Source organism: Callorhinus ursinus, unplaced genomic scaffold (assembly GCF_003265705.2).
Source record: "Callorhinus ursinus isolate GAN/ISIS: 27379988/994484 unplaced genomic scaffold, GSC_fseal_2.0 scaffold24, whole genome shotgun sequence".
In the NCBI taxonomy this organism is placed as follows: Eukaryota; Metazoa; Chordata; class Mammalia; order Carnivora; family Otariidae; genus Callorhinus; species Callorhinus ursinus.
This window is the reverse complement of record NW_027397086.1, coordinates 4,076,648-4,102,816: the sequence shown is the minus strand read 5'-3', so window position 1 is coordinate 4,102,816 and position 26,169 is coordinate 4,076,648. Positions and strand designations below refer to the sequence as shown.

Below are 26,169 nucleotides of genomic sequence, written 5' to 3'. Positions count from 1 at the left end.
CAGGGTTTAAAGGGGCCATTCAGTGGGTGTCAGCCCTGAGAAGGGCGTGCGGACAATGCCAAGCTGCAGCAGGGAGGAGGCCTGGAGGCCTGGTCCCTTCTGGCCTGTCCACAGCCACTGAGGCTTCCTGCCACGTCTGAGCTAAAGGGCCAGGCTGACTTGCCTTTCTCAGAGCTTGGCTAAGTTGTTGGCTCCCCCTGCTGGTTGGGGGCAGGAAGTGAGGGGCTCAGGCCTGGAGACCGCGGTGGCCTGGGACTTGAGAGAGGTCGGGGAACAAACTCAACACCTCCTGTGCCAGGCTGTACACCCACTTTCTTCTTTCAACCACAGGCCCATTTACAGCTGAGGAAACTGAGGCCCAGACAGTTACTTGTCTCAGGCTGACTGCTGGGAAGGTCTGGTGGTTAGAACTTGTGCTGAGACCAGAGCTGCTACTTAACTAGGTGTGAGGGTGGCAATAAATGGCCCTCCTGGGCCTCAGTTTCCTCCCTGGAAACCTGGAGTAATAAAGGTGGTAATGACTGTGACAGCGGCCAGGACAGGGAGGACCTTGGCCACCCACATCCTTCCCCATGCCCAGATGTCAACCTACACATCCGGCTTTCTTCTGATGCTGACCACGCCGTAGACAAACAAAACCCAACACGCCGTAACAAACAAAAACTGCAACATTTAATTTTTTCCCCCAAACCAAGACACTGACACTAGGCTGATTTCCCCTTACAATGTGATTTTCTACAACAGAAGCCGGGACAGAGATACAAACACAGCCCTCTGAATAAGGGGTGGTGGTGGTGGCAACATTCTCTTAGAAAGGAGGGGATTTTTTTTTTTTAAGATCAAAAAACAAAAACAAACCCACTCCCACCCCCACCCATTTCCCAGCTCAAGAGAGAGGAGAACACGGCAGATCTCCACCCCAGCAGATCACACCGTGTGGTCAGTTTGGGGTGACCAGAAAAAAAGTAACCTAAAAATATTGTAGACTTTTCTTTTCTTTAAATCTCCTAGTAAAAACGTTAAACTGCCTTTCAAGAAGACTCCAAACTGGCATTGCATAGACTGATTCCTTTCCAAAAATATCTCTAATATAGTCCATCTTTCTCTATATATAGAATTTTAAGTCCAGGAGCTGTGTGTGCCTGGCAGGAATTCACTGAGCTTGAGGGGACCCAGAGGTTGAAGAAAGGGCTCCCACGTGGGGATGAGGCTGGGGCTTCAGGCTTCTGGCTCCAGCTAGCGTTAATTTGGATATGGCCAAATTCTCAGTCTAATTACCCTGGCCTAGGGCCTGGCAGGGGAGGCTGTGGCAGGCTCTGTGTCCTTCTGGGGCGACCGTCAAGCCCAGACCTTGCCTTGGGTGGGGCTAGGGTTCCTGGTTTGGGGGACTCTCCAACAGCACCAGAGCTAGTTGTTTTATACCTGAAGCCCAGAACTTTGAGCCAGATCCCAAATACACCCTGAATGCCCTTCCCCACTGGGCTGAGGTCATGCAGACACAGAAGGGAAGGAGAGTGCTCTCCCATCTTCTGGGGTTCCCTTCATCTGGAGACAGCACAGCCAGCTCCCTTTTAAAGTGCCAGGTGTCTGCAGAGCAGGAAGAGACCTGCAGGGCCAACCAGAGCCTTCTCCAGCCGAGCAAATGCTCTGTCCTGTCTCAGCAGGCAGCTCCTCACATTCATTTTCTAAGAGTTAGGGGATTAAAAACAACAACAAAGAATCCTAGAAATGCTCTGCTCCCAAGGCCCGGGGGTTCCAAGACAAAGGCTCCAACTCTTGCCAGCTGGAGCATAACAGCAAGGAGCCCTCCCAGCCTGGGGAGGACACCTCACTGGCACCCGCACCTCTACCAGGGAGAGAACCAGTATCCAGATCCCCAGCCCTGCTGGGACCCAGCCAGCAGGCAGGGCAGAGAACAGAACCACCTCCCCTCACCTGGGGGAGGAGAAAATACCCAAACTGTAAAATTTAAAAAAAAACAAAAAAAAAAAAAGGAAAGAAAAGAAAAGAAGGGGAAATTCAAAAAAAAGAAAAAAGGTACAGGACTAAGTAAACACCAGCCTGCTGGGTTCACACAAAACGAGTGAAACTTCAGAGTGGCAGGAAGTCTGTCCAGGGACTGGTGGGCAGCCAGAACCCACCTTCAAGCAAGTAAGGAAGACAGGGGAGGGGGCGTGACAGACAGCAGAGGCTTTAGTGAGGGGCGGGGGCAGGGCCAGACTGCTCCCCGCCTCTCCTTCGCCTAGAGAGAGGGATGCTTCCAGAGGAGGGCTGAGGCTTTTCTGGCCAGGAAGCCAGCTCCAGGCCAGTCCAGTCTCAGCCCACCTGCCTCTCCAGCATCAGCCCCAGCCTGGGCTAGGCAACCCTGCAGGGACAGAGAGGGGCCTTTGCTTGCCAAGCCCAGCCCAGCCCGACTGCCAACCTCCAAGGGTTTGGGAGGCACCTTCCGTGGCTTCCTACAGGAAACCAGCTGCTCAGGATCCAGCCCCGAGCAGAGGAGAGCCACCATCAATGCTCAGACCTTTCTCAGCATGGGCGTCAGGCCTGAGCTGGAGCTAACTGGGGGAGAGGCAGTGCCACGATCCAGCCGGGCTGCTAGGGGCAGGCACTGACTGCACAGCAGGCAGTGCTCAGAAACCCTTGCGAAGGGCTCAAGGGAAAGGCAGACAAGGGCCAGTGGGGCTGTGCTAGAGGCAAGCATGTGCAAAGTGCAGGCTGCCAAGGCAGCAGGAGAACATTCGTTGGGGAAGGGGGTCTCAATCTGGAGTGTGGATGGGTCTGAGGTCTTGGTTCCCAGGAGAAGGCCGCCAGCGGGTCCCCCGGGACACAGGGAAGGAACAGCTGAAGCACTAAGCAGTCAGAGGGCCGTGGTGGCAGGATTCTGGGGGTAGACTGGCTCTCCCAAGGGCGAGGAGGGGGCAGTAGAGCAAGGCCCTGCCAGGGCAGGCTGAGCCAATGCTGCCGGAGCAGGGACACAGGGCAAGTGGCCCCTCGGCCACAAGCATCCCTGCATGTAGGTGCTGCCGCATGTCCTCGTCAAGGGGCCAGATTGGTCTCCAGCCCAGGCAGGCCTGGCCATCTTTGCCTTGTCCACCTGCTTCATGGACCTGCACGTCCTGCCCCCTAGTGGTTCAGAGGAGAATATTCACAGTGGTGCCTGGGGCCTGGTGGACCAGGAGAGTCCCGGGATGGATGGGAGGACAATGGAATGATGTCTTGGGGTAGGAGTGGGGCTGGAGTACATGGAGGAGGCACAGATGAGATGCAGCTTGGATGGCGATCTGAAGGGGAAGGTCCCTCGTGGAATGATGCGGGCTTGGATGCCCGCGGAGGCGGGGCCCTTCTCCAGCCTGGACACCCGCTCCTCAATGGCTTTCAATCACAACAGGCTCATAGACCCCAGAGGAGACCCTGCGGGGGAGGGGAAGAGAGAAACAGGTCAGCTTGTCCTCCTAGATGCTCCTGTGGGGCAGGCCCTGGGAAGGACTTCATAAGTTGGCCCTGTGAACTAACTGGCCCTGTTTCACCGAGGGACAAATTCAGGCTCAGAGAAGTTGAGTCACTTGCCCAAGGTAACACAGATGTTAAGTACTGAAGCCTTTGGTGTCTCAGAGCCGGTGTGAGCTGTGCCTGAGCCCTTCCTGAGCACTAGTGGCTTACACACAGAGGTGTGCTGTGCCCATCCTCATGGCAACCCTGGCAGGGAACGACTGCATCCTGCCCCGTTTGACAGATGAAGAAACTGAGGCACAGAGGGATGATGAAGCTTACCAAGCAGAGAGAACGTTGGGGAGCTCTTCTCCCGGCTGAAGCCAGACCCACCCATAGGGTCATGGACATTCAGGGCTCAGTGTGCAGCTCTGCTGAGACCTTGCTCCTGATTGAATTGGTTTCTTCCATCCCCTGAACCCATTTCCTCACTGTCACAGGGGGCTAGGGAGGGGTGTGTAAACCTCGGAGGAGGTGCCCTCTGTCTTCCTCTTGCCCACCTCACGGGGGACAGCCCAGGAAGCCACGGGGAGCCAGTGGATGCAATTTTGAGCCTCGGCCAGCAGGTGTCAGTGTAGCAGCACCAGAGGGAAGGTTGGGGACCACCGCCCCCCATCCCCCACCCGCCGCCCCCAGCCCAGCTAGGTCTCCATCCAACACTCCCCCCGGCCCCTGGGCCCTTGGATGTTAAATGCACACTTTCCTGGCCAGCCCAGGGGAACAGGGGCAAAGGCTTCAGCACAGCCCTGCACAGAGGGAGCTCCTCTACTCATTCACTCATTCAGTGAGCCAGTAAACATGCTACAAACTGTAGAGTTGAAGCACCAGGTTCAGCCTACCACACCCTCAGAGGTAAACATCACACAAGCACAAATCCGTGTTGCTCACTGCTGTATCCCCAGCACCTAGCTCAGTGCTTGGTGTGTGGCTGGTGCGCAATAAATATTTATTCAACAAATAAAACAAGTCATCATCATCATTTTTAGGGGTTCCCAGATCCAGAAGGAAGGGAAAAGCAGGGTCCCAAATAAAGACGGATAAAGCCCGCACTGTGTGCCAAGCCCCGTGCTAGGCACTTCCCAAGCTACCCTTGGAACCAACCCCAGGTTTCTAGGTGAGACGGTGTGGTCCATGCCATTTGACAGACAGGGAAACTGAGGTTCAGAGAGAAGTGAGTGGTCTAAGGTGACACTGTGGTGGGAAGAACTGCCATTCAAAGCCAGGTCAGCGTCTGTCGAGACCATGCTCTCAGCAGTGTGCCCCAAGGCCACGACCGCGACCCCTACCTGTTTGCCAGCTGGATGCCACTCAGCGTGGTGGAGCCATCACGGCTCACGAACAGCCGGAGATTGCTGTCTGTGGGGACACAGTGGGGGGATGGAGGCTGAGTGGGGGAGGGGCAGCCCTGGAGCAGGTAGCACTGTCCCCCAGGGCTCCCCGCGCAGGCAGCTCACCCTCAGTGTTGCTGCCGTCCGTAAAGTCCTGGCTTTGCATGATCTTCTCCACGATGTCGTCCGCGTCGATCCGAGTGTCATCCACCCAGGTCGGGTGGCTCTCCACGGAGTCCTTCTTCCGCCTGGGGTGGGTCAGGGCAGAGTCATAGCGGTTGGGCCGGGGAAAGGTACAAGGATGACAGTGGGGAGCACCTACAGCGCTCAGGCTGCTCTGAGTGCACGTGAGAACCTATTCCCAGTCATGCTCTTTTAACCCTCACTCAGCCCCCAGGGCAGGTGCCGTGACCTGGTTTTATGGATGAGGCCCTGGAGGCCCTGGGAGGTTACCTAACCTTAGCCTGAGAGGCCGCCGCTGCGTGTAAACGGGGGACTTAGGTCCCTAAGCCACACACAAAAGCATGTGCCTGCCAGGCCCAGGCTGTGCCCTTCACGTCCACCCACTGGCTGAATCATCACCATCCAACCCTCTGAGTGGGACCCTGCTGTCCCCGTGCTACGGGTAAAGGAGCAGAGGTTCAGGGAGCCCCCAGGAGGGGTCTGTTCTCCAGGAGCATGAGGCCGGTGTGCTCACCGGAACGAACGGTCAGACAGATGGGGCCGTGGCGGCCGCGGAGGCTTCTCAGGGGGCCGGTGTTCCCGCTCGCTGCCCTCGGGGCCCTCCACAGTCAGGCTGAGGCCGCCGGAGGTGCTGCTGCTGGTGGACGTGTTGCGGCGGTGCGTCAAGTCTGAGAGGCTGGAGGAGCGGGAGTGTTCCGTGCTGTAGCCTGCTGGGCATTTGGGAGGCTCGTTACGGGGGATGGGGGGGCGGCCAGGAGTGCGAAAGGCCATGGGCAGGGGGCCAGGCGGGCACTCACCAGAGATCTTGGACTGCTGGCTAGCATAGCTGGAGTTGCGGGAGTGGCCGGAGTGGAACACCTCCTCGGGGCTGGACAGGTTCTGTTCGGGCTCCTCCGGCACCCCTGGGGAGCGGGGAGATGGCAGGCTTAACAGTAGGGCTGGTCCGGAGTCGGCAAGGGTGGGAGGTGGGGGGCGGGGGAGGGTACGCTCGGTGTTTCCCATTTAACAGACAAAAACCTGAGGCCCTGCTCCCACCGCAGTCCACCCCCGCGGCCCAGGTTTGTTCATTCCACAAATATCTGGGGACGTCCTCTGCACGGGGCACTCCGCTGGGTGCCGTAAATAGGAGATGGGGTGTCCCAGGCCAGTGGGAAGGGAGAATGTTGACAAAAAATGACCCACAGTTAACCACAACTGAGGTGAGCGGTAGAGAGCAGGGAGCAGTGTGGATGGGGGTTTGACCCAGTCTGGGATCAGGAAAGACTTCTCTGAGGAGGTGGCCTTACTGGCAGGCCTTCAGGAGGCCTGGGAGGGAACAAGCCACAGAAGGCATCAGGAAAAGGGCCTTCCAAACAGAGGAAGAGCAGAAGCAAAGGCCTGAGGCTTGAACAAGTTTAGGTCCGTGTGGCTGGAGTGGAACGAATAAGGGGAATGGGGAATGGCAACAGTCCTGTCCCAAGTCACCCATGAGGCCAACTTCGAAACAAACTTCCCGGCCCTCGCCAGCAGGAGGCGCAAGGGACTCAGGGGGATCCACTCCGGGCCCCATGAGTGCCTGCCCACCAGTTCTTGTGATAGGAAGGAAGAACTCATCTCAACCATTCCCCTCCTCAGAGAAGAACACACCATCTATGCCGGGGTGGCCTGGTGTCGCTCACTCCCCCCGCCCAAGAAGCTGGAGAGAGCAATGGTGTTGGGAAGCTCTGGTTTTTACGAGCAGTCACCAGGCTGAGGCACCCCCAGCTTTCAGCTCCAGGCCTTACCTAGCTGAGCTACAGGAAAAATGGGAGTGGAAGAAAGCTGGCCCCTGGGCCCTCACTGCTCCCAGCCGTGCTGGGGGCAGAATCACTCCGCAAACATCCGCTGAGCCGCCCGAGGCCCCGCACCTTCTCTAACTGCTCTCGTGGTGCAAATTAGGGTGACTCGTCAGCTCGGGGCAGTCTGCCTCCCGGCACTGAGCTCATCCCCAAGGACAGAGTATGGGGGCCCCACCTCTAGACCCAGCGTGGCAGGGGAGGCTGGAGCCTTCCCCTGTAGCACCTCCTATGTTAATCTCCATGAGGTCTCCTCTGGGGGTTCAGATGTTTGCATTTTTTTTAAGATTTTATTTATTTGACAGAGAGAGACACAGCAAGAGAGGGAGCTCGAGCAGGGGGAGCTGGGGAGGGAGAAGCAGGCTCGATCCCAGGACTCTGGGATCATGACCTGAGCTGAAGGCAGACGCTTAACGACTGAGCCACCCAGGTGCCCTCAGATGTTTGCATTTTTTATAACGTTCATAATAATGACAATTTAGTAGAAACCCAGCGCTGGGAAATACATAGAGTTCGTGCTGTGTGCCAGGCAAGGCACACACGTGTGCTCAGCTCATCTCCACGGCAACCCGGACTGTAGTTTATGGTTTCTGCCCCCTTAGTCAGGGGAGGATGCCGAGACTGGGCACGCACAACGGCCAGTCCTAGCAGCGCAGCCGGTGGAAGAGCGAGAGGCTCACAGCACATCCCTCTGCCAGGAACACTGCCCCCCACAGCTCAGGTTCAGCTCAAGTGCCACCACTTCATGCCTGGCACCGCTCCTGTCACACCTGTAGGTGATGTGGACTTAATTACCCCGACTGGCTCCTGTCTCTCCTGTAAGACATGGCTTCAAGGTCAGGGCACTGCTGTGATCCCGGGGCCCAGCATGTGGGAAGGGCTCAGACGTGGGCCTAGTGGAGGCATGGACGGGTGTAAACACCACCCCACCACCTGTCCTCTCAGCAAGCATCCCCCTGGGGACCTGGGGATACGGAGATGAGCCTTGGGCCACAGGGAGGAGCAGGGAGGGCAGAAGGGGAATGGTACCTGAGCTGAGGATGGTGGGCCTCGCCTTGGGGGGCCGGGAGCCACTGCCACTGCCGCTGCCGCTGGTCCCACCGCCCTTGCGCGTCAGCTGCAGGGAGGAGTCCTGACCCGGAATGGAGATGGACTTGGCGGTGGACGGTGGCCTTGGGAGGACAGATGGCTGTGACTGGGGTGCCCCACATTCAGGGTCAAAGACAGGGGAGCCCAAGAGCCCGGAGGAGGGAAAAGCCTCTGTGTAGCACCCTCCCAGCCTGCGCCCACACTCACGTCTTAAAGCAGGGGTCTCCAGAGAGCAGGAGCATTCCGATGGTGACCTACACAGAGGGAGAAATCAGCCAAACCACACCCACCTGCAGCCCAGGTGCCTCCCAGTGGCCCCTCTGCTCTGGCTTCCGAGGGGCTGGACTCTGATCCCATCTCTGCCCCTTGCTGAACCTGGGGAAGCCATCGAAACGCACTGAGCCCCTGTCTCCTTGGGTGGGGGATAGGACCAATCCTGACACCTGCCTCCTGGGACAGTGGGGAGGACTAGGGGAGATGAGGCTTTGCATGGCTCAGCGCCCAGCACACAGCGCAAGCAGAAGTTACCTACTGTTATTCTAGAACTGCAACTAGGAGAGGGGCCATAGTCCCTCTCCAGCCTCAGGGCCTGCTCACAGCCTCAGAGCGAGGGCCCACGAGCTCCACGTGGCAGGCAGGCAGGCAGGAGGGAGGCTCACAAAGCCCACCTGGTGGGGAGGGGGTTCACCAGGTATAACACAGGGGGCGGGGGTGGGAGATGGACTGCACAGAGTCTAACATGGAGGGTGGGGGTGTGGTGAAAGTTAGTTGAGTAAAGTAAAGCAAGAAGCCATCAGAAATTCAACATCCACTTGGGCAGAGATTTTGGCAATGGCCCAAACGAGGCAGGGTTGGGTGCCCAAGTCTGGGCCTAGATGGAGCGACAGGAAATGGATGCTCATATCCCAGTACCACCACTGACAAAAATGGAGATCACCGGGCTGAGACTTTTTTTTTTTTTTAAGATTTATTTATTTTAGAGAGAAAGAGCAAGAGAGAATATACATGAGCAGGGAAGGGGCAGAGGAAGAGGGAGAGAGAAACTCAAGCTGACTCCAAGCCCACAGTGGAGCCTGACATGGGGCTCAATCCCACGACCTTGAGATCATGACCTGAGCTGAAACCAAGAGTCTGACGCTTAACTGACTGAGCCACCCAGGAACCCCCCAGACCCCATTTTTGGTAGTAAACTCTACGTCCAACCTTGGAGCTTGAATTAATGACCATGAGATCAAGAGACGCATGTTCTACTGACTGAGCAGCCAGGCGCCTCCTGAGGTTTTTTTTTTTTTTTTTTTTAATGATTTCATTTGGCTGTGATAGCAGCCTTAGAAGTAGGTGATGGCCCCAGGCTGTAGATGAGGGAAGCAGCACTCAGACACAGACTCAAGGGAAGTGATGGCCCACAGCCCCGCAGATAGGACGTGGGGAAGCTCACCTTGCAGCTGAGGCCACCTGCATCCCCCTCACGCCGTGATTTGCCTAGGGGTACACAGGGCCACTGGGGCGAGACCGAAAGGCCCTAGCCCCCACCAAAATTAGCCTGGACCTTTTTGGGTGTCTCTGGTTCCCTCTGCGAAGGGTCCAAGAGGCTTCAGAGCCCCCATCCGTCACCTGCTGCCTGGCTCTGCTTCAGGCACAAGACACTCCCGCTGGGTCAGCTTGTAGAGGTGTGGTTAGGACAAGACTGTTTTCTCAGCCAGGTGGAAGGATGGGGGACAGGGAAGAGAGGTGTGCTGGCAGCTGCAGATGCCCAGATGCCTCCGTCCTGAGAGGGCCAAGAGCCAGCTGCCTGGAGGGAGGGAGCTGCCCCGGCTGCTGGAAGGCTGCACGCAGCTGGGCTCTAGGAGCAGCCACCCTCAGTTTGCCCGGGTCAAGGGACGACAGGTTCTTCCACTCACTGATCCTCCACTGCAAGCCCAGGCAGCCTCATGTCACATGAGGCAATGGCTGGGAGCTGGACCGTGGAGTTGAACAGCTGGGGGTCAAGTGTCAGCTCTGCCTGTGACCTCAGGCAAATGATCTAACCTCTGTGCCTCAACCCCCTCCTATGCAAAACTAGGACCAAGAACAGACGCCCCACGGGGCTGTTGTCAGGCATCATGAGATGAGAGGTGGTGAGCACTCAGGGATGCTCATTTCATCAAACCCTTATAGAGACTGCTGGGATCCACCCCTGATCCCAGATTAAAGATGGGGAAACTGAGGCCAGTGGCAGAGCCAGGCTTCTGAGGGTGGTTTCCTGACCCCGGGACCACATCTTCCCAGTGTCTGGGATGGGAACCTGTATTTTTTTTTTAAAGATTTATTTATTTGAGAAAGTGAGAAAGAGAGAGAGAGAGAGGGAGGGGGGAGGGGGAGAGGGAGGGGGAGAGAGAGAGAGACAGACAGACAGAGAGTACATGAGAGGCGGGAGGGTCAGAGGGAGAAGCAGGCTCCTCGCTGAGCAGGGAGCCCTATGCGGGACTCGATCCCGGGACTCTGGGATCATGACCTGAGCCGAAGGCAGTCGCCTAACCAACTGAGCCACCCAGGCGCCCCGGGAACCTGTATTTTTAACAACCCTCCAGGGGACTCTGATGAGGAGCAGGTTGGCCCCCGCCCCTTGGTGGGAAGGGGCAGAGAGGTGGCAGGGCCCTGGTACCTTGAGGATGGAGTTGTCCTGACGAGTGTTCTTCGTGTCATATCCCTCCAGCAGGCAGCAACGCACTGTGGAGCCTGAGCCTGCGAATTCAGCCAGGTTCAAGTCGGCGAAGCCCAGCTGAGAGGGACAGAAGAGAGTGTGGGAGGCTGCAGGGGGTGTGGGCATCCAGCGGGTGGCATAAGGGTTAACTTGCGGGGGGCAGGGGCAGGCAGATCCCCTGGGCCCGCCCCACAGCCCAGACTGAGTGTTGCATAATGGCACCCAAGGACAGAGGCTGGTCTGGAGCTCATATCCCTGAGCCGCACAAAGCGCCCTTTGTGCCATGTCCCAGTGTGCACTGGGGCAGCGCCTGAGATGAAAGGACATTGTTGTCTGTGACACAGAGGCATTGTTCCCTGGGACACAAGGCTGTGCTGTGGGAGCCGCCAGGCCAGCAGGCAGGGGGGAGGGAAGGCCCGTGGGAACTTGGTATGGGGGTGGGGGGCGGGCAGGAGTCCCTCATGGAGGTTAGAATGAGGGGCTGGCAGGAACACCTGGCTGCCCCCGGGAAACAGAGGGAGGCGCCAGGGATGCGGGGGGAAGTGGGAGCACATTCGAGAACAGGGTGTAGGATCTGGGAAAGCCTTCGAAAGAAGCCAGGTCTCCATACCTCGGTGGGGGACTGAGTTAAGGTGGGGGGTGCTGGGATTAGGGTCTTGGGGAACAACCAAATCAACAGGGGGCATTTGAGCACCTATTACGTGCAAATCTCTACTGCAGAGTTTAGGGGCACACAAGCCAGAATCAGAGACTTGGCAGGTTCGAATACCAGCCCTGCCATCGAGTCAGAGGGACCCCCATTTGGCAGGGAAGAGAACTAAGGTTCCAGGGGGTAAGTGACTTGCCCAGAGCCCCACGCAGCCCAGCCAGCAGAGCCAGGCCCAAGACCAGGCCCAACCAGCGTCCAGTCTAGCTGCCCCAGCTTCCTTCCCTGAAGAATGGGAGCAGGGCCTGTCAAGGGCGTTTGATCACAGGACAGAAGGGAAGGGCCTGCAGGGCTGACACATGCTGGGCACCTAGTAAGTGCCCGCCGGGTGGAGGTGGGGGCTGCAGGTACCCACGCCCATGTGACTTCATGGGAGGAGAAATTTCCACTCTGGCGGCACCTTCCACAGCCCAGTTCTAGCCACCCCGCCCTCTGTTTCTGGAGAGGGCCACCAGCGCCCAGGCTGGGGCAGAGCGACGGCCCAGAACACCGAGCTTCCTGAGCTCCGGTCAGTGGGAAGGGACACGCCTTCCACGCAGGGCGAGGTAAGGCAAAGGCATTTCCCCTCTGGACGGACTAAGTCCACCGCCTGCCGCCAGGCCACCTCCCTGGGACCACAGAGGGTGGGCTGTGAGTCCCCACCAAGAAGGGGGTCTAGGGCAGAGCGGGCTTATTCAGAGCCAGTGCCAACCCCTGCAGAGCCGCCTTCTCCTGCTGGTGCCCGTGAGTGCTGAGCAGATGGCAACAACACAGATGGGCCGCAGCACAGGACCGGCTAGGCGCCCACCACCCAGCAGCACAGGGGGGCACTGCTGCGGTTAGAAAGCAAAAGGAAATCTGTGAAAACGTGCCCACGATGTGTGGCAAGTGAAAACCACGCTGCAGAATCTGTTTAGAACAAGTCCCTTTTGTGTATGTAAAACTCCTACTGTCTGCGTGCACACAAGTCCACACACAGGTGCTCATTTTCTCTTCCTCTACACCGCATGCGCATGGGTTTGACTCACAGCTGTGTGTGTAAATGACCTAATTTTCTTTTTCTTAAAAGTTCCAGGAAGACCTTAACAAATCCAAGGATGGGGTCTGGGTCTGGGGAGGAAGCCTGCAGAGGAGGGGGGTGGAAACTGCACTTCTCATTCTGAACTTTTTTTTTTCTAATATTGTATTTATTTATTTGACAGAGAGAGAGAGACACAGCGAGAGGAGGAACACAAGCGGCGGGGGTGGGGGGCAGAGAGAGGGAGAAGCAGACTCCCCGTAGAGCAGGGAGCCCGATGTGGAGCCTGATGTGGGGCTCGATCCCAGGACCCTGGGATCATGACCCGAGCCAAAGGCAGACACTTAACGACTGAGCCCCCCAAGTGCCCCTCACTCTGAACTTCTGTACCATTTGTGTTACAACAAGCATATGGTAGCTTTGTATTAAGCGCAAAGCCTATCAGTAAAGATATTTCTAAGAAAGAATACATCTCCTGCAGAGCCGAGTGTCTCCTATTTGGTGCAGAGAGGGGGCTGAAGCTCTTCTCTCATGGCTACTGTACCCCACTATCCCTTCACAGCCCCACTCACCTTGGAATAAGCCTTCCCGCCTTTCAGCTCCTGCAGAGAGACAGACAGAAGCAGCAGTGTGACTAGGGAATCCCAGGGACCTCATGCATCTCCCCAGCACTTCCCCCACTCCGAATCTGACTGCTGGGGGTAAGTCAAGCCAAGGAGCAGAGTGACTCACTCCTTGCCCTCTGGAGGGGACAGGTCAGGGGATGGGGCTAAAGCCGCTGGATCAGTGGCCTCACACCCCCGCGTTGGCCTTGAGCCCGCAGCCCCCAGCCGCAGCCCCAAAGCCCAGCCTCACCTTGCGCACCGACACGCGGAAGATGCAGGGGTCCAGCAGGCCAGTGGCCGGGTTGGCGCTCATCTTACACACGAAGGTGAACCTCTTCCGCCACCGCACACAGTTCTCCTGCACCTCCTCCCTGCAGGGCAGACAGACAGGTGAATACAAGCAGGCAGGTGAGCACAGGTATCGGGGATAGGACCGGCCTTTAGGGAGGGGACAGGAGGAGGAGGAGAACTCTTGTTTTTACTTTGTATCACAAAGTGACTGTATCTTCATAAAAAGGACATGCTTGTGTAAGTGTTATAAAACCAAAAAAAAAAAAAGTAATAAAAAATGAAAAAACACAAGGTAGGGGTGAGGCCAAGCAGAGGGGAGGACACTCCTTGCCCCTGCTTCCTGCGCTGCCCCCGTCCCTTGTTCCGTGGCTCTGGGGGGCTCCTTCCTCTGCCGTTACCTCCCTGACCCCTGGCCGGTCACTCTCACTCTCACAACAGTCTTCTCAAACTGGCCCCAGAGCCCATTTTACAGGTGAAAAGTGAGGTAAACTGCCTGGTGTCACCCCCTTAGGAAACAGCTGGCCTTCCACTCAGGGCTGCCTGGCTGCAGAGACCCCTTCCTTACCACTAACAACAACAACGGCGTTAATAGTAACAGTAACAGCATCTAAGGCTCGTATCACGCCTCCCCTGTGCCAGACAGCACTTCCAGCACTTTAGTGGTGCTGCTCCAAGGTCCAGAGACCCACGGTCACGCCAATCCTTCCAGCAACTGTCTGGGACAGCTACTACCAGTAGGACAATCCCACATTCACAGACACCGGGAGCTGAGGTTAAGACCCTGGCCAGAGGCCCAGCGCACGCACAGCAGAACAGGGACTTGAACCCGAGCAGTGGGTTCCCGGTGCCACACACTTCACTCTCACCATACCAGCCTGACACCAACTTGGGGTCCTCAGCTTCCTAAGTGGGGAGCTGGTCTTCAGCCCAAGTTCTTTCTGCACCGGCGGGGAAGGGATTACCGCACTGAAAAACTCAGCACCCCCTTAACAGGGAAATGCTTTGGGCCCTGGGAGTGAGTGGAGCCTCAGGGAGCACTCACCCAGCCTCTCCCAGCTGCTCAGCAGGATCTGGGATGGCAGTGACAAATTCCACGGCCCTGCGCAGCTCCCTGTCCCCCCACAGCCCGCCTGGCAGAGCCCGTGCTCAGGAAGGGATGGCCATGGAAGGGAAGGGGTGGCGTGAGAGATGATATCTGCTGCCCCATCACCCCTCTAACAGGAATGGCCATGTTGGACAGCTGAGGAAGTGACCGCTCCACACCCTGGGGACCCCAGGATCACAGGTTAACAGCCAGACTGGGGCCTGAGGGGAGAGGGTCAGCACAAATGGAGCATCATCTGACATGGGCGTGTCTGCTTCTCACACAGCCTCAGACAGCACGCTCCACAGCTGAGGGCACTGAGGCTCCAAGAGACCCCCTGACCACCACATCCCCAGTGACCGACAATGCAGGATTCGATCCCAGGACTATCCGACTACAGTCAAAGTGTTCAGCCTTCACCTTGGTTCATGGGCCACAGAGCCTGGAAAAGCCTGGCAGGCAGAACCCACCAGGGTTTCCGGGCCAGCGGTGCCCTGCCATGTCCCTGAGACATGCACCCACGTCTCCGAGTGCCAAGTACAAGTCAGGCACGGGGCTCTGCAGGGGACTTTATTCACAGATCAACACTGACAGTTACCCCTGGGATGACTCAGTGTCACCAGGAGAGGGTGGAGGGAAAGGGTGAGTCAGAGTAGGTGACTGGCCGCAGGGAGGTGACATTTAAGCTCAAATGGGAATGAAGAGAGGGGCGTAGCCAGTGGGGGGAGACAGTTCCAGGCAGAGCAAACAGCATGAGTGAGGAACAAATACACTTTTGGTTTCCTTGGCCTGGCCTCACCTCGCCTGCGACGAGCATCTATGAGAAGCCCCCTCCCAGCTCCACACGAGGCTTCTTCCACATCCCGCCAGGGCCGTGACCAGGGGCAACAGGACGCAAGTCAGGCAGACCTGGGCTCACAGCCCTCACGTCACCGAATGACTCAACCAGGGCTTGACCTCTCCACCCTCATGGGTAAAACAGGAACACCACCCACTCATTCGTGGGTACCTGGGAGCATCCGCAAGCCCCGCGAAGGGCCTGGCCTGGGGAGGTCTGCAAGATGTGTCTCGTCCCGGGGCGCCTGGGTGGCTCAGTCGTTACGCATCTGCCTTCGGCTCAGGTCATGATCCCAGGGTCCTGGGATCGAGCCCCACAGCGGGCTCCCTGCTCAGCGGGAAGCCTGCTTCTCCCTCTCCCACTCCCCCTGCTTGTGTTCCCTCTCTCACTGTCTCTCTCTCTCTGTCAAATAAATAAAATCTTAAAAAAAAAAAAAGACGTGTCTCATCTGATGAAGACACGGGGGACTCCAGCAACTCCCTGCAGCCCCAAGACAGGACAAGCAGAAAATGTGAGGGCTAGAGATGAGGGGGAGGAAGAAGAGTGCCCAACCACAGGCAGACAGGGACAGGGACCCTGTCAGGATCAGGTGTCACAAGAGGAGCTGCAGCCCGGGGCTGGGAGCATCACCGGACCCAATCTTGCTGGGTCCATCCATTCATTCAAACACGTGCCAGCCCTGTTCTATGCCCTGGGACCCCAGCAGTGACCAACTTACACTGTGGTGGGAGGAGAAAAATGAGGTCAGGCAAACAAGAAAAAGCAGTGGAAGGGGAGAACGAGAATTCTCTTTCCTGGCAGATACTCTGATCTTGTATGTAGAAAATCACAAAGAAGCCACTAAAAACTATCAGACTACAAGAGTTTGGCAAGGTTTCAGGATACACGAGCAATATACAAAAATCAATTATTTCTGTATCCTAGTGAACATCCACAATCAAATGAAGGAAATAATTCCATTCACAACAGCATCAAAAAGAATAAAATAAGCAGGATTACATCTAACAAATGAAGTACAAAATATATATTCTTGAAAACTAGGAAACATTACCGAAAGAAATTCAAGATCTAAGTAAATGGAAAGACATCCCATCCCACAGTCATGTTTCCAAAGATCTAATGCTGGTAGGACAATACTCCCAAATTGATCTAAAAATTCAACACAATCTCAGCTGGCTTCTTTGCAGAAATTTGATACATTGATTCTAAACCTTGGAAATTTAAGGGTCCAGAATAGTCAAAGCATCTAGTAAAAGTAGAAGAGAACATAAAGGATTCACATTTCTTTGACTACAAAACTTCTACAAAGCTACCAAAATCAAGGAAGGATGGTTTCGGCATAAGGACAGACACATAGATCACCGGAATGGAATTAAGAGTTCAGAAATAAACCTTCACATTTATGGTCGACTGATTTTCAAAAGGATGGGGGGAAGGGAGGGGAGAAGGTCTTTTTAACAAAAGTTGCTAGGACAATGAGATATTCACATGCAAAAGAAGGAAGGAGGACCCACTTCTCATACAGTATACTGTACCTCAACAGGGATCGAAGACCTACGTATAAGAGCTAAAATTACAAAATTCTTAGAAAAAAATACAGGATAACTCTTTGTGCTCTGGGATTAGACAAGTTCCTCAGGTATGATGCCAAAAGAATAGGTGACAAAGGAAAAAATAGAAATACTGAACTTTATAAAAATTAACCTTTTTGTGACTCACAGAACACCATCAAGAGAGGGAGAAGACAGCCCACAGAATGAAGGAAAATATTTGCAGACCCTACATATAACAAGGGACTTGTTGCTAACAATATATAAAGGGCACTTAGAACTGACCAGTAAAAGACAACCCAATTTAAAAGTGGGCAAATGATCTGAACACACATCTCTCCAAAGATACACAAGTGGCCAGTAAGCACAGGAGAAGATGCTCAGCGTCATTAGCCATCAGGGAAACACAAATCAAAACTATAATGAGTGACCATTTTGCACGCACTAGGAAGGCTATAATCAAGACTGATCATAACAGAAGCTGGCGAGGGGAAACTGGAGCCCTCACACTGCTGGTCAGAGCATAAGGGGGTGTGGCCACTCTGGGAAATCGTCTGGGCACTGCCTAGAAAGGTTTAACCCAGAGTTACCTTAGGACTCAGCAATGCTACTCCTAGGTGTATATCCAGGAGAAATGAACCATATGTCCACAGTCTTCGTAATAGCCAAAAAGGGAAAGCAACTTGAATGTCCACCAACCGGTGAACGCCTCCATACACGAAGGGGTATGTACGATTCAGCAGTCAAAAGAAACGAAGCCCTGATACCCGCTAAAATGTGGCTCAACCTTGGAAAATGCTAAGTGAGAGAAGCCAGTCACAAAGAACTGCATATGGTGTGATCCCACTGACACGAAACGTCCAGAATGGGCAAATCCCTAAGAGACAGAAAGACTAGCGACTGCTAGGGGCTGGGGGAGTCGGGAGGAAATGCGGAGTGACTGCTAATGGGTATGGGGTCTCTTCGGGGTGATGAAAATGTTCTAAAAGGGATGGCGCTGATGGCTGCACAACTCTGTGCATAGACTAAAAACCACTGAAGTGCACGCTTCGAATAGGTGAAAGACCAAACGACACGACAGGTCGGGTAAAGAGAGAAACAGAGAGAAAACAGAGGGGAAAGCGGGTCAGGACTGCTGAGAAGAGCTAAGAAGCTGAGGGCTGCTACTTCAGGCAGATGGCGAGGGAACGCCGAAGGCAGTGACATCTGAGCAGGGCCGGCATGCAGAGCAAAGACATGAAGACTGGGGAGAGCTGTCCGGATGCATGAACAGCAAAGGCAAAGGGCCTGAGGTAGAAACATGCTTGGCAAATGGAAAAGCGGCCTGGAGCAAGTGGCTGAATAGGACTGGGGAGGAAAGCAGAGGGGACGTGGCTGGGGAGGGTGAAGGGGGTTAGGTGTCACGCGCGACCTCACGGGCCATGGTGAGGTCTTTGAATTGTACTCTGATGGTGGTTCTGTCTTGCCACATTGGCTTGAGGCAGAGGCAGAGAGCAACCCCAGAGTAGGTGGGTGGCAGGCCAAAAATCGCAGAAACATTTCCCAAGTAGCCAGAGGCCCAAGCCTAAACGAGGGACCTGGGGGGTAGCCATGGCTCCCACACGGACCCTCGGATCTCCACCCACGCCCTGCACCCAGCTCAGCCCAGGACTTGGAAGCAGCTGCTGGAGACCTGAGGAGGAAGCTCACAGTGCTGGATGTGTCGAAACACCCAGAGGAATTAGGATTAGTGTCTGGGATGGGATTGAAGGCTCTCTCCCTTCCCCTTTGTGAGTCTGCCCTGGGAACTCGGGCCAGGAAGCCCGAGGTCTTCTCCGGGTTCCTGTGGGCCTACCAGGTGGGGCCACCCGTTGCCCTCCCAGGCTCCGGTAACAGGCACCTTCCTCTCCCTCCACAGGAAGATGGGCCGCGGCAGGGCTCACAGGATCAACGCTGGGCCTCCCCGTTGTTTCCACAGGGCTCTAAACACACACGATTAAATGCCACCACTCCCACGGGACGAGGCTCACAGCCCCACCCCGGTCCAGCCCAGGAGGTCACAGCAAGGGTAAAACAAATGCCCCAGCAGCGGCCCTTTCCCGAAGGCCTATTGTGTGCCACCTGGCACTCCTCAACACTGAAAGGTGGATGTCACCATGCCCGCTTTGCAGGTGGCGAAAGTGAGGCTCAGAGAGGCCAACTCACCCCCAGCGGCAGAGCTGTGACGAGCAGGGGCCAGGGTGGAGCCCAGGTCACAGAACTAGAGATGACACAGCCAGGACGTGGCCCTGGAGAGAGGGAGTTCCAGGCTCAGGACAGGGGCAATGGAGGGAGAGGACCTCAGGCTCTGGGGCAGGGGAGGGGTGTTCATAGAAAGGGCAGGAATAAGGATGCCAAGCAGGAGGCCGTGCGCCCGAGTGGGTGCTGGCCAGGCCAGGTTTGTGGAAATCTCAGGAGCTTGATTCCCTCGTGAACCTTTTATTAAGCACTTAGTAGCTGCCAGGTACTGCTGAAGGCCCTGGAGGTATAAACAGCGAGCAAAACTGAAATTCCTGCCTTCAAGGGGCTTAGTCTGGCAGCGGGCAGGAGACCGACAAAATGAGCAAACACACACCACATGGCAGTAAGTGCTACGGAGGAAAAAGGAACCAGGCAAGGCGGCAGGCAGGGCCCAGGTGGGGAGAGCGTGAGGGAAGGTGACCAGGGAAGGGGACATCTGAGCAAAGAGCTGAAAGAGGTGAGGCAGTGACCCACGCCCTGGGGGAGAAGCAGCCCGGGCGGGAGGGCCAGCCACCCCACAGAGGCCCGACAGGCCTACCGAAGCGCAAGGAGGCCAGTGTGGCCGGAGCTGAGTAAGCGAGGGGGGTGGGTGCTGGGAGGGAGGCCGGAGAGGGGATCTCGGCGCCCAGCCTCCAAACCGTGGAGCAGTAGCAGCAATCGTGGGCGCCCATGGGTGCAGAGGTAGGTAGGGGAGCACAGAAGAGACGAGGGGAGGGGAATTGTGTCCTTTTCTTTTCCTTCTGAACTGGAACTACCAATATGGCTTCTTTCAAAAGCACGACTCGGGGAGAAATGAACTGTGGGAGGGCTCAACGTTGCCGTGAGGTCCAAGGCCACAAAGCCACTGTGGGGAACGACCCCCAGGAATAGCAGCGGCCCCATGCCCACCTGAAGGGTGACTAGGACCCTGAAAGCCGAGTGCCACCTCACACCACTGTGACCTCGATGGACCATGGGCCCAGGGGACAGGGACCCGGCCTGCCTGGGCACCCTCAGCCTTCACGTCCATCTGCAACGACAGGAGGCACAGTGAGCGCCTGTCTTAGAAAGAGGGGGAGCGTGAAAGAATTAAAACCAATGAGCATCTATGAAGAAAAATCATAAATAAGACGTTTGTTAAGAAAACACAGGACTGGGCGTCCCCATGGCTCGCCCTGCCGATATGGCTCAGGACAGGATGGAAAGCAGAACCGTAAAGGTGATGTAGCCAAGCCCCGAGAGGAGGCATCCAGAACCCTGGAGCCCAGGCTCCCAGGCGAGGGGCTTGTTCACTGGCACGCTGGCATGAGAGGACAATGGTCAAAGGAAGGAGGGAGCTCACAGTAGGTCTGGCTAGGGTGATGAGGGACACCAGGGCCATCTTCATTTCTGTCCAAGAATCATTTCTATAATCGAAATTTAAACTGAAAAATGAGTAAAGGGTGTGAGGTTAGAAGGGCTAGTCAAAAGCAAAAGGGGGTGTGACCCCTCATCTCCCTGATTCAAGGCCTGGGCCCAGACTCCCCCTCCCGCAGGACCAGGCACCACCCCCAGGAAATGGTGATTAGGACCCCAGGGCGCCCCAGCCTGGGGTTTCAGGCATGAGTCCCCAGCTCCATGCTGCCAGGGAGAGGTAATTACAGAGACTACGTTTTCAGGGGAGTTTCGTTTTTAGCTTTAAGACATACAATTAGACGTCCGAATCCCAGAGAGACAGGCGAGCCCTCCACCCACCACAGCCCACTGTGGCCCGCCCAGTGGCAGAATTCAGTTATTTCTGGGTTGTCCTAAAATAGGGCAGAGCACCACAGGAGGCTGATGTCCTCAGGCCAGCAGAACTCCCTCAGAGCACCCCTGGCCCCAAATCCCAACCAAGGCCTCTATTATGCATCCCTAGAGACTCACTGTGGGTGCTGGCTTGGCACGGGGCCCAGGTGGGTGTAGGGACATGGCAGGGGCAGACTTCCCGGAGGAGGCCCCGGTTGAGTGGGGGAGACAGACACTTCACAAGTGACTGATAACTGCCACCAGCCTCTGAGAGAGCAGACAGGGGCCTGACCTGGTCTGGGGCAGTGACACGAGAGCTGGGACCTCAAGGTGAGGCTGACCAGGTGCAGATTAGATGGGATGTCCCAGGCAATGAGAATAGCCCAAGAAGACCCCAAGGGAAGGAGGTGGGGCCCAGAAAGAGGTGAGAGAAGGCCTGGGGGGTGGGGCGTGGATCAGGCTGGCAAGTGACCCCAGGAGGTCCATCTCAGGGAGCCCTCACTTCTTCATCACTGCCCATCACTTGAGGCTGTCAGGATAACTCCGTGGTGCTGTGTCTGGTTTCTCCCTCCTGCTGAGCTGGATGGGGGACACAAAGAATTCTGCCAACACAGTGTGTGTGGCCATGTCTTCCTGGTATCTGCTTCGCTGTGTGTCAGAGACCAAGGAAGGCAGCTGGCCACCACTGGGGCCCCACAGATGAAGACAGCATCTCCTCTGTCACCACTGTGTCCCCAGAGCCCAGGACAGAGCTGAAGAGTGGGACTCTCACTCTAGACCACCCTCCCCGCCCCCAAGCTCATCTTTAATTAATCAACAGTAAAAGCGGGTCGTGTTCATTGGGCTCGTGCTACAGGAACAATGTTTCACATATATGACCAACTGAATTCTACCACAATCCTATGAGATGTGTGCCATTATCATTCCCATTTTACAGACGAAGAAACTGAGATCTAGAGAAGACAGGATGGGCCCCAAGTCACAGAACAGGGTTGGATGCCGACCTGACACCCAGGCCACATCTTTCCCGTGTTAGTTCCCCTCAGAAGCAGGAAGGTAAGTGGGCACCTGGGAGAAGGGAAACACTTCTTCCCAGGCCCCAGCAATCAAAGAGCCTCAAAGGCTGTGAAGGATGGGCAGGTTGATGTGAGCCACCATCCTCAGCCTCTCACATTGAGGGGCTGGTCAGAAATTCAGGATCCCCGGCAGCAGCCACCCCAGAGTCCAGGCTCCGTGGTTCCCCAAGGTCAGCCCACTGCCATATCCCCAGCGCCTGGCCCAGACCGGCATCACCACCCAGAAAGTGCAACAAGATTCCAGAGCCTTAGCACCCCCAGGGTCTCCATCACTCGCGTGACAAGGAGTCAGTGCAAGTGGGAGCCACCTCCTGGCCACAGGCTGCCACACCCACAGGATCCCTGCAGACAGGGACTAAACAGGCCATTTGGTGCCTCTCCCTGGAGTCGGAGTGAAGACGCAGCATGGCCTGCAGTCATCAGAGGACAGAAAGTTAGGAGAAGGGAACCCAGGGTATTAGTGGGGCAGCCCCTGGAACGGGCTCCAGCGCGACCCCACACCCACGTCTGCACTTCACCCTCCCAGCCAAATGGCCTTGTCTGCACGCCTGTCTCATTACCACCACTGCCCAGCACGGAGCCCTGGTCTGGCAGCAAGTGGCTCAGTCGTGGCCACAAGCAAGGCCCAGCAGAACACGGCTTCTCAGACTCGAGGGAACACTGAAAAACCCTTGGCTCATCACACAGATTCCCAGGCGCTGCCAGAACTAGACTACAGGGCAGGGTGTCTCTCTCAACCTTAGTGCTACTGACATTTGGAGATGGAAATTCTGGGGGTTTTAGGGGGCACCCTGAGCACGAAATCAAGAGTAGGACGCTTAACCGACTGAGCCACCCAGATGCCCCATGGGCCAAACTTCTTAAACAAGCTCACCTGGGATTCTGATGCAGGAGGTGGGCCCCCAGCTCAAAGAGGGGCATACCCAGGAGCACTGAGGGGCACCCCAGGGACCTCCCAGCCCCAGCTGTGCTCCTGGGTTTCTGAGAGGGCTGGTCCCTGGATTCTTCCCATCTGGCCCCTACAATGCAGGTAACCAGAGCGAGGCTGCATCACCTAAGTCCCTCCCAGCTAGTCCGGCAGCCCTGGGGGGCCAAAGGGGGCTGTCACAGAGCCCAGCCAGTGCCTCCTCAGCCACGCCCACTCCATGATCTCCAGTCCTTGGCTGGGTTCCTGGCAGAGCAAGCAGTCAGTCCCAGTGATGCAGCCAAGGTTCCAGGCTGATGAAACCCAGCCCAGGCCGGGAGAGGCAAGAGTCTAATAAGGAAACAATTTAAATCGACAACATCTGCCTGTGCTTCCCCGAAGAGAAGAGAGTACAGCCGCCTGGGGAGGGGCCCACCCCGGGGACCAGCCAAGGCGTCCATCCAGGGGCCGTGGGGCGGTAGAGCTTCCATCCCAGTGACGTGGCCAACGTGGCAGCCCAGCAGCATCTGGCTCCTGCCAGGAATTCAGGGCCGCGTGCAAGGGAAGCATCTTGCTGCAGCTCTGCCACAGCCAGCCACTCCTCCTGCAACAGGATGAGGCAGCAGTCGGTTCCTAGAAGCCGGCCACTCTGTGCTGACGTGGGAGTGCTGGCGGGGGGGGTGTCACCAGCCACCCCAAGACCCCTTCTCTGCTCCCCTGCTCCTGGCATCAGCGAGTGACCCGTGGAAGTACAAAGTGGACAGTCCACTGGGGGCTGCAGTGACTCCAGATGAAAAAGGAATAGGGGGCCAACCAATCACTCAGGCTTAGTGGGGAAGCATCAGGGTCAGGAGTAAGGATTCTGGAGTCAGATGCACCTGAGTTTGAATCCTGCCGCTCACCAGCCCAAAGCTTGAGCTGTATCAGAAAACCCATAGTAGGCAGGTGCCAGCTTCCCCATTTTACATCGCCTCCCTGCTCGGCCTTCTGCACCCAGTCAGGCCATGGGCGAGGCTTCCCCACCACCCAGGGGAGGCCTGTGGCTGCTCTTCTCAGCTGACAACAACGGGCCACTCCCTCTTGCTCATATAGCCCAAGAGGAGAGCAGGCCATTGAAAGGATCCAAAGTAAACTTCTAGCTTTGACCAAGTACTGGTCCAATCCCAGGCACCTGGACAAAGATGCCTCCAGTACCCAGTGTGTCCCAGCGGGGCTCCTGTTTCCTAGGCATCCTGGCCCATATGTCAGGCATTAACTCTGTAGGCATGGCCACCGCCTACTTCACAGATGAGCAAACTCGCACGCAGTCCACTGGTCACACATGAGGGGCTGATCTGTCCTCCCAAGCCCTACCTCAGGAGCCCACCCCCAGAGGGCACTCACGTTGAATGGAGGACGTGGCTGCAACCATCAGAAGTAACTCAGATGGTCCAGTGGGAAGCCAGGCACGCCAGGCCCCTAATGAAGCCTTCCCTTCCCCACCCCAAGACCACACATCTGGATGTCTCCCCCAGCCTTGAACCTGGCTAGGCTATCCCAGGCAGGCACGTCTGGGCCGCTCCTGGCTGACTCACATCTGGGTGGCATTTGAATCATCCAAGGAAGGAAAGAGACAGGCTGGAGTGAATCCCATCCTCAGAGCCCTGTTCCTTGAATGGCTGGTCTTAAGCGAGCCAGGGTGATGTCCCTATCCTCTGGGACCTTCCCCAACCCCGTCAGGCCTTTCCAGAAAGCACCCCTCCCCCAACTACTGCAGCTAGACAAATCACTTCCTTTTCTGGGCCTGGGTCTTAGGGATGGCGAGAACAGAACAAGGCTCCCGTGTCCGAGCATGGAGCTCCTAGAGGCAGGGCCCTTGTCTCACTCGCTGCTGCTTCTGAGTCCTGAGGACGGCACCGGGCACACAGTAGGTACTCAGGAAGTGTCTGATTAAATTAGTGACCTGCACAGCCCCGCTCCCAACAAGGGCTGCTATAGGCCTTCTTACAAAGCTCCTCCCTCTCCAGGAAAGGGCTCTTCCAGCTATGGTTGGGCCATGTCCTCTGGCTCTCTGTAGAGTCCAAGGGGTCAAGGGTTACTGCCACCTCTGGATCTGTCCCCAGATGTTCCCACTGCCCCACACATGGCTCCCTGGTCTTCTGAGGTGACTGAGGGATACTCAGAGACTGCTCATTCAGAGTCACATCTCCTCACAGACTCAGACGTGTTTTTCCAGCCATCTTCAGCATCTCCCCAAGATTCCAACCGCAGGACAAAGGGCTCAGGGTCAGGTGGGACCATGAGGCCCTGACTCACCAATCTCTACCGCCTCCTCCATACCTGATTCTCCTACAGACTCATGCAGACCCTGGGCCAATCACTGCCTCCATCATTCACTCATGCCACACATATTAACTGAGCATTTACTACATTGAGCCAGGCCCGAGGAGGACCCTGGAGATACATCCAGAATAAGCCAGGGCCTGTCTTGTCTGCATCCAAAATGCATGTGGCCATTCTCATTCAGGTCCATGTGATTTCTCTTTAGCCAACTCAAAACCTTTAGGAGGTGCTGGAGCCTTCTCTTGGCATTCAGGGAGAGTACCCAGTCAGTCATTTCCAGAGAGGGGTCAGGGCCAGAGCAGGTGGGAGAAGCCAATGCCTCCCCTCCCCCATGGTGCTCAGAACTCTGAGAGCGGATGCAGCTAATGGTGTCTACCCCCGCTTCCCCCCACCCCGCCCCGCCCATGGGCCCCAGGTCAGGGACCATAGCTGTCTTGGTCATTGCTGGGCCCAGTGCCCAATGCAAGGCCAGGGCAGCAGCCTGGCTCTAATCACAAATGTTTGCTGACTGGGTGAACCGCAGGAAGAGAGAAGAGAAACAATTAAAAGGAGAGACAGAGGAACGTGGACCTTTCCCTTCTGCTCCTGCCCTTGGGTTCCCTCCAATAACTGTCCTGGATTAATACCAATCACTGCTAGCCTTCGCTGAGCACTTACTCTGTGCCAGGGGCTACACTGGGTACATAACCGGTGTTAATCCACTTAATCCAAACACCAAGCAGCTTACCACCCCATTTCACAGGTGAGGAAAGCACGGCTCAGAGAGATCTCGGGTCTGGCAGCCTCAGGAGCCCATCCTCCCTCTGAACTGCCAAGCCCCACAGGCCAGCAGCCCCTGCTGGGGTTTTCGCAAGCAGCAGAAGGAAAATCTGCTGCCGGAGAAGACCGTTGGCAGCTGCCAAGATGAGTTACAGCCTCATAAACAGGAGCGATGCTTATCAGGTCAGGACGGTTCACACTGCCCCACCAAGCAAGACCCTGGAAAGACAGGACCTCCTCCAGACCTCCAGGCAGCCAAGGAAGTGCCTCATTTTTGTCTAGAGGTGCCCAGCACTCCCAGGGGCGTGGGATGTCTCACGGCTGTTGCTGATACACATGTGTGCACACGTTGTCAGTGTTCAGCTCACAGATTCTCAGAACCTATAACCAGCCCCCATGAAGGAGGACAGGTCCCAGAGGCCCCTTGCAGGCATGACTGCCACCCC

The 26,169-nt window shown here is 56.4% G+C and overlaps 1 protein-coding gene across 4 annotated transcripts in view; it reads right to left on the bottom strand.

Moving 5' to 3' along the window:
* Nucleotides 1-650: 650 nt before the first annotated feature.
* The window catches only part of EEIG1 (estrogen-induced osteoclastogenesis regulator 1), a 34,176-nt gene continuing 8,657 nt past the window's right edge, over nt 651-26,169 (bottom strand). For 2 of the 4 annotated variants that reach the window (XM_025888101.2, XM_073905706.1), the window contains 10 exons: nt 13,145-13,265; nt 12,862-12,891; nt 10,548-10,664; nt 8,111-8,157; nt 7,844-7,986; nt 5,798-5,902; nt 5,515-5,710; nt 4,944-5,065; nt 4,776-4,845; nt 651-3,411 (listed from right to left, as the gene is read on the bottom strand). In XM_025888101.2, the coding sequence (XP_025743886.1) occupies nt 3,366-3,411; nt 4,776-4,845; nt 4,944-5,065; nt 5,515-5,710; nt 5,798-5,902; nt 7,844-7,986; nt 8,111-8,157; nt 10,548-10,664; nt 12,862-12,891; nt 13,145-13,265 (997 nt within the window). In that variant the 3' untranslated portion in view covers nt 651-3,365. Of the gene's footprint in view, nt 3,412-4,775; nt 4,846-4,943; nt 5,066-5,514; nt 5,711-5,797; nt 5,903-7,843; nt 7,987-8,110; nt 8,158-10,547; nt 10,665-12,861; nt 12,892-13,144; nt 13,266-22,612; nt 22,749-26,169 lie in introns of those variants that run through there. The other 2 variants (XM_073905705.1, XM_025888102.2) reach the window with 2 other exon arrangements.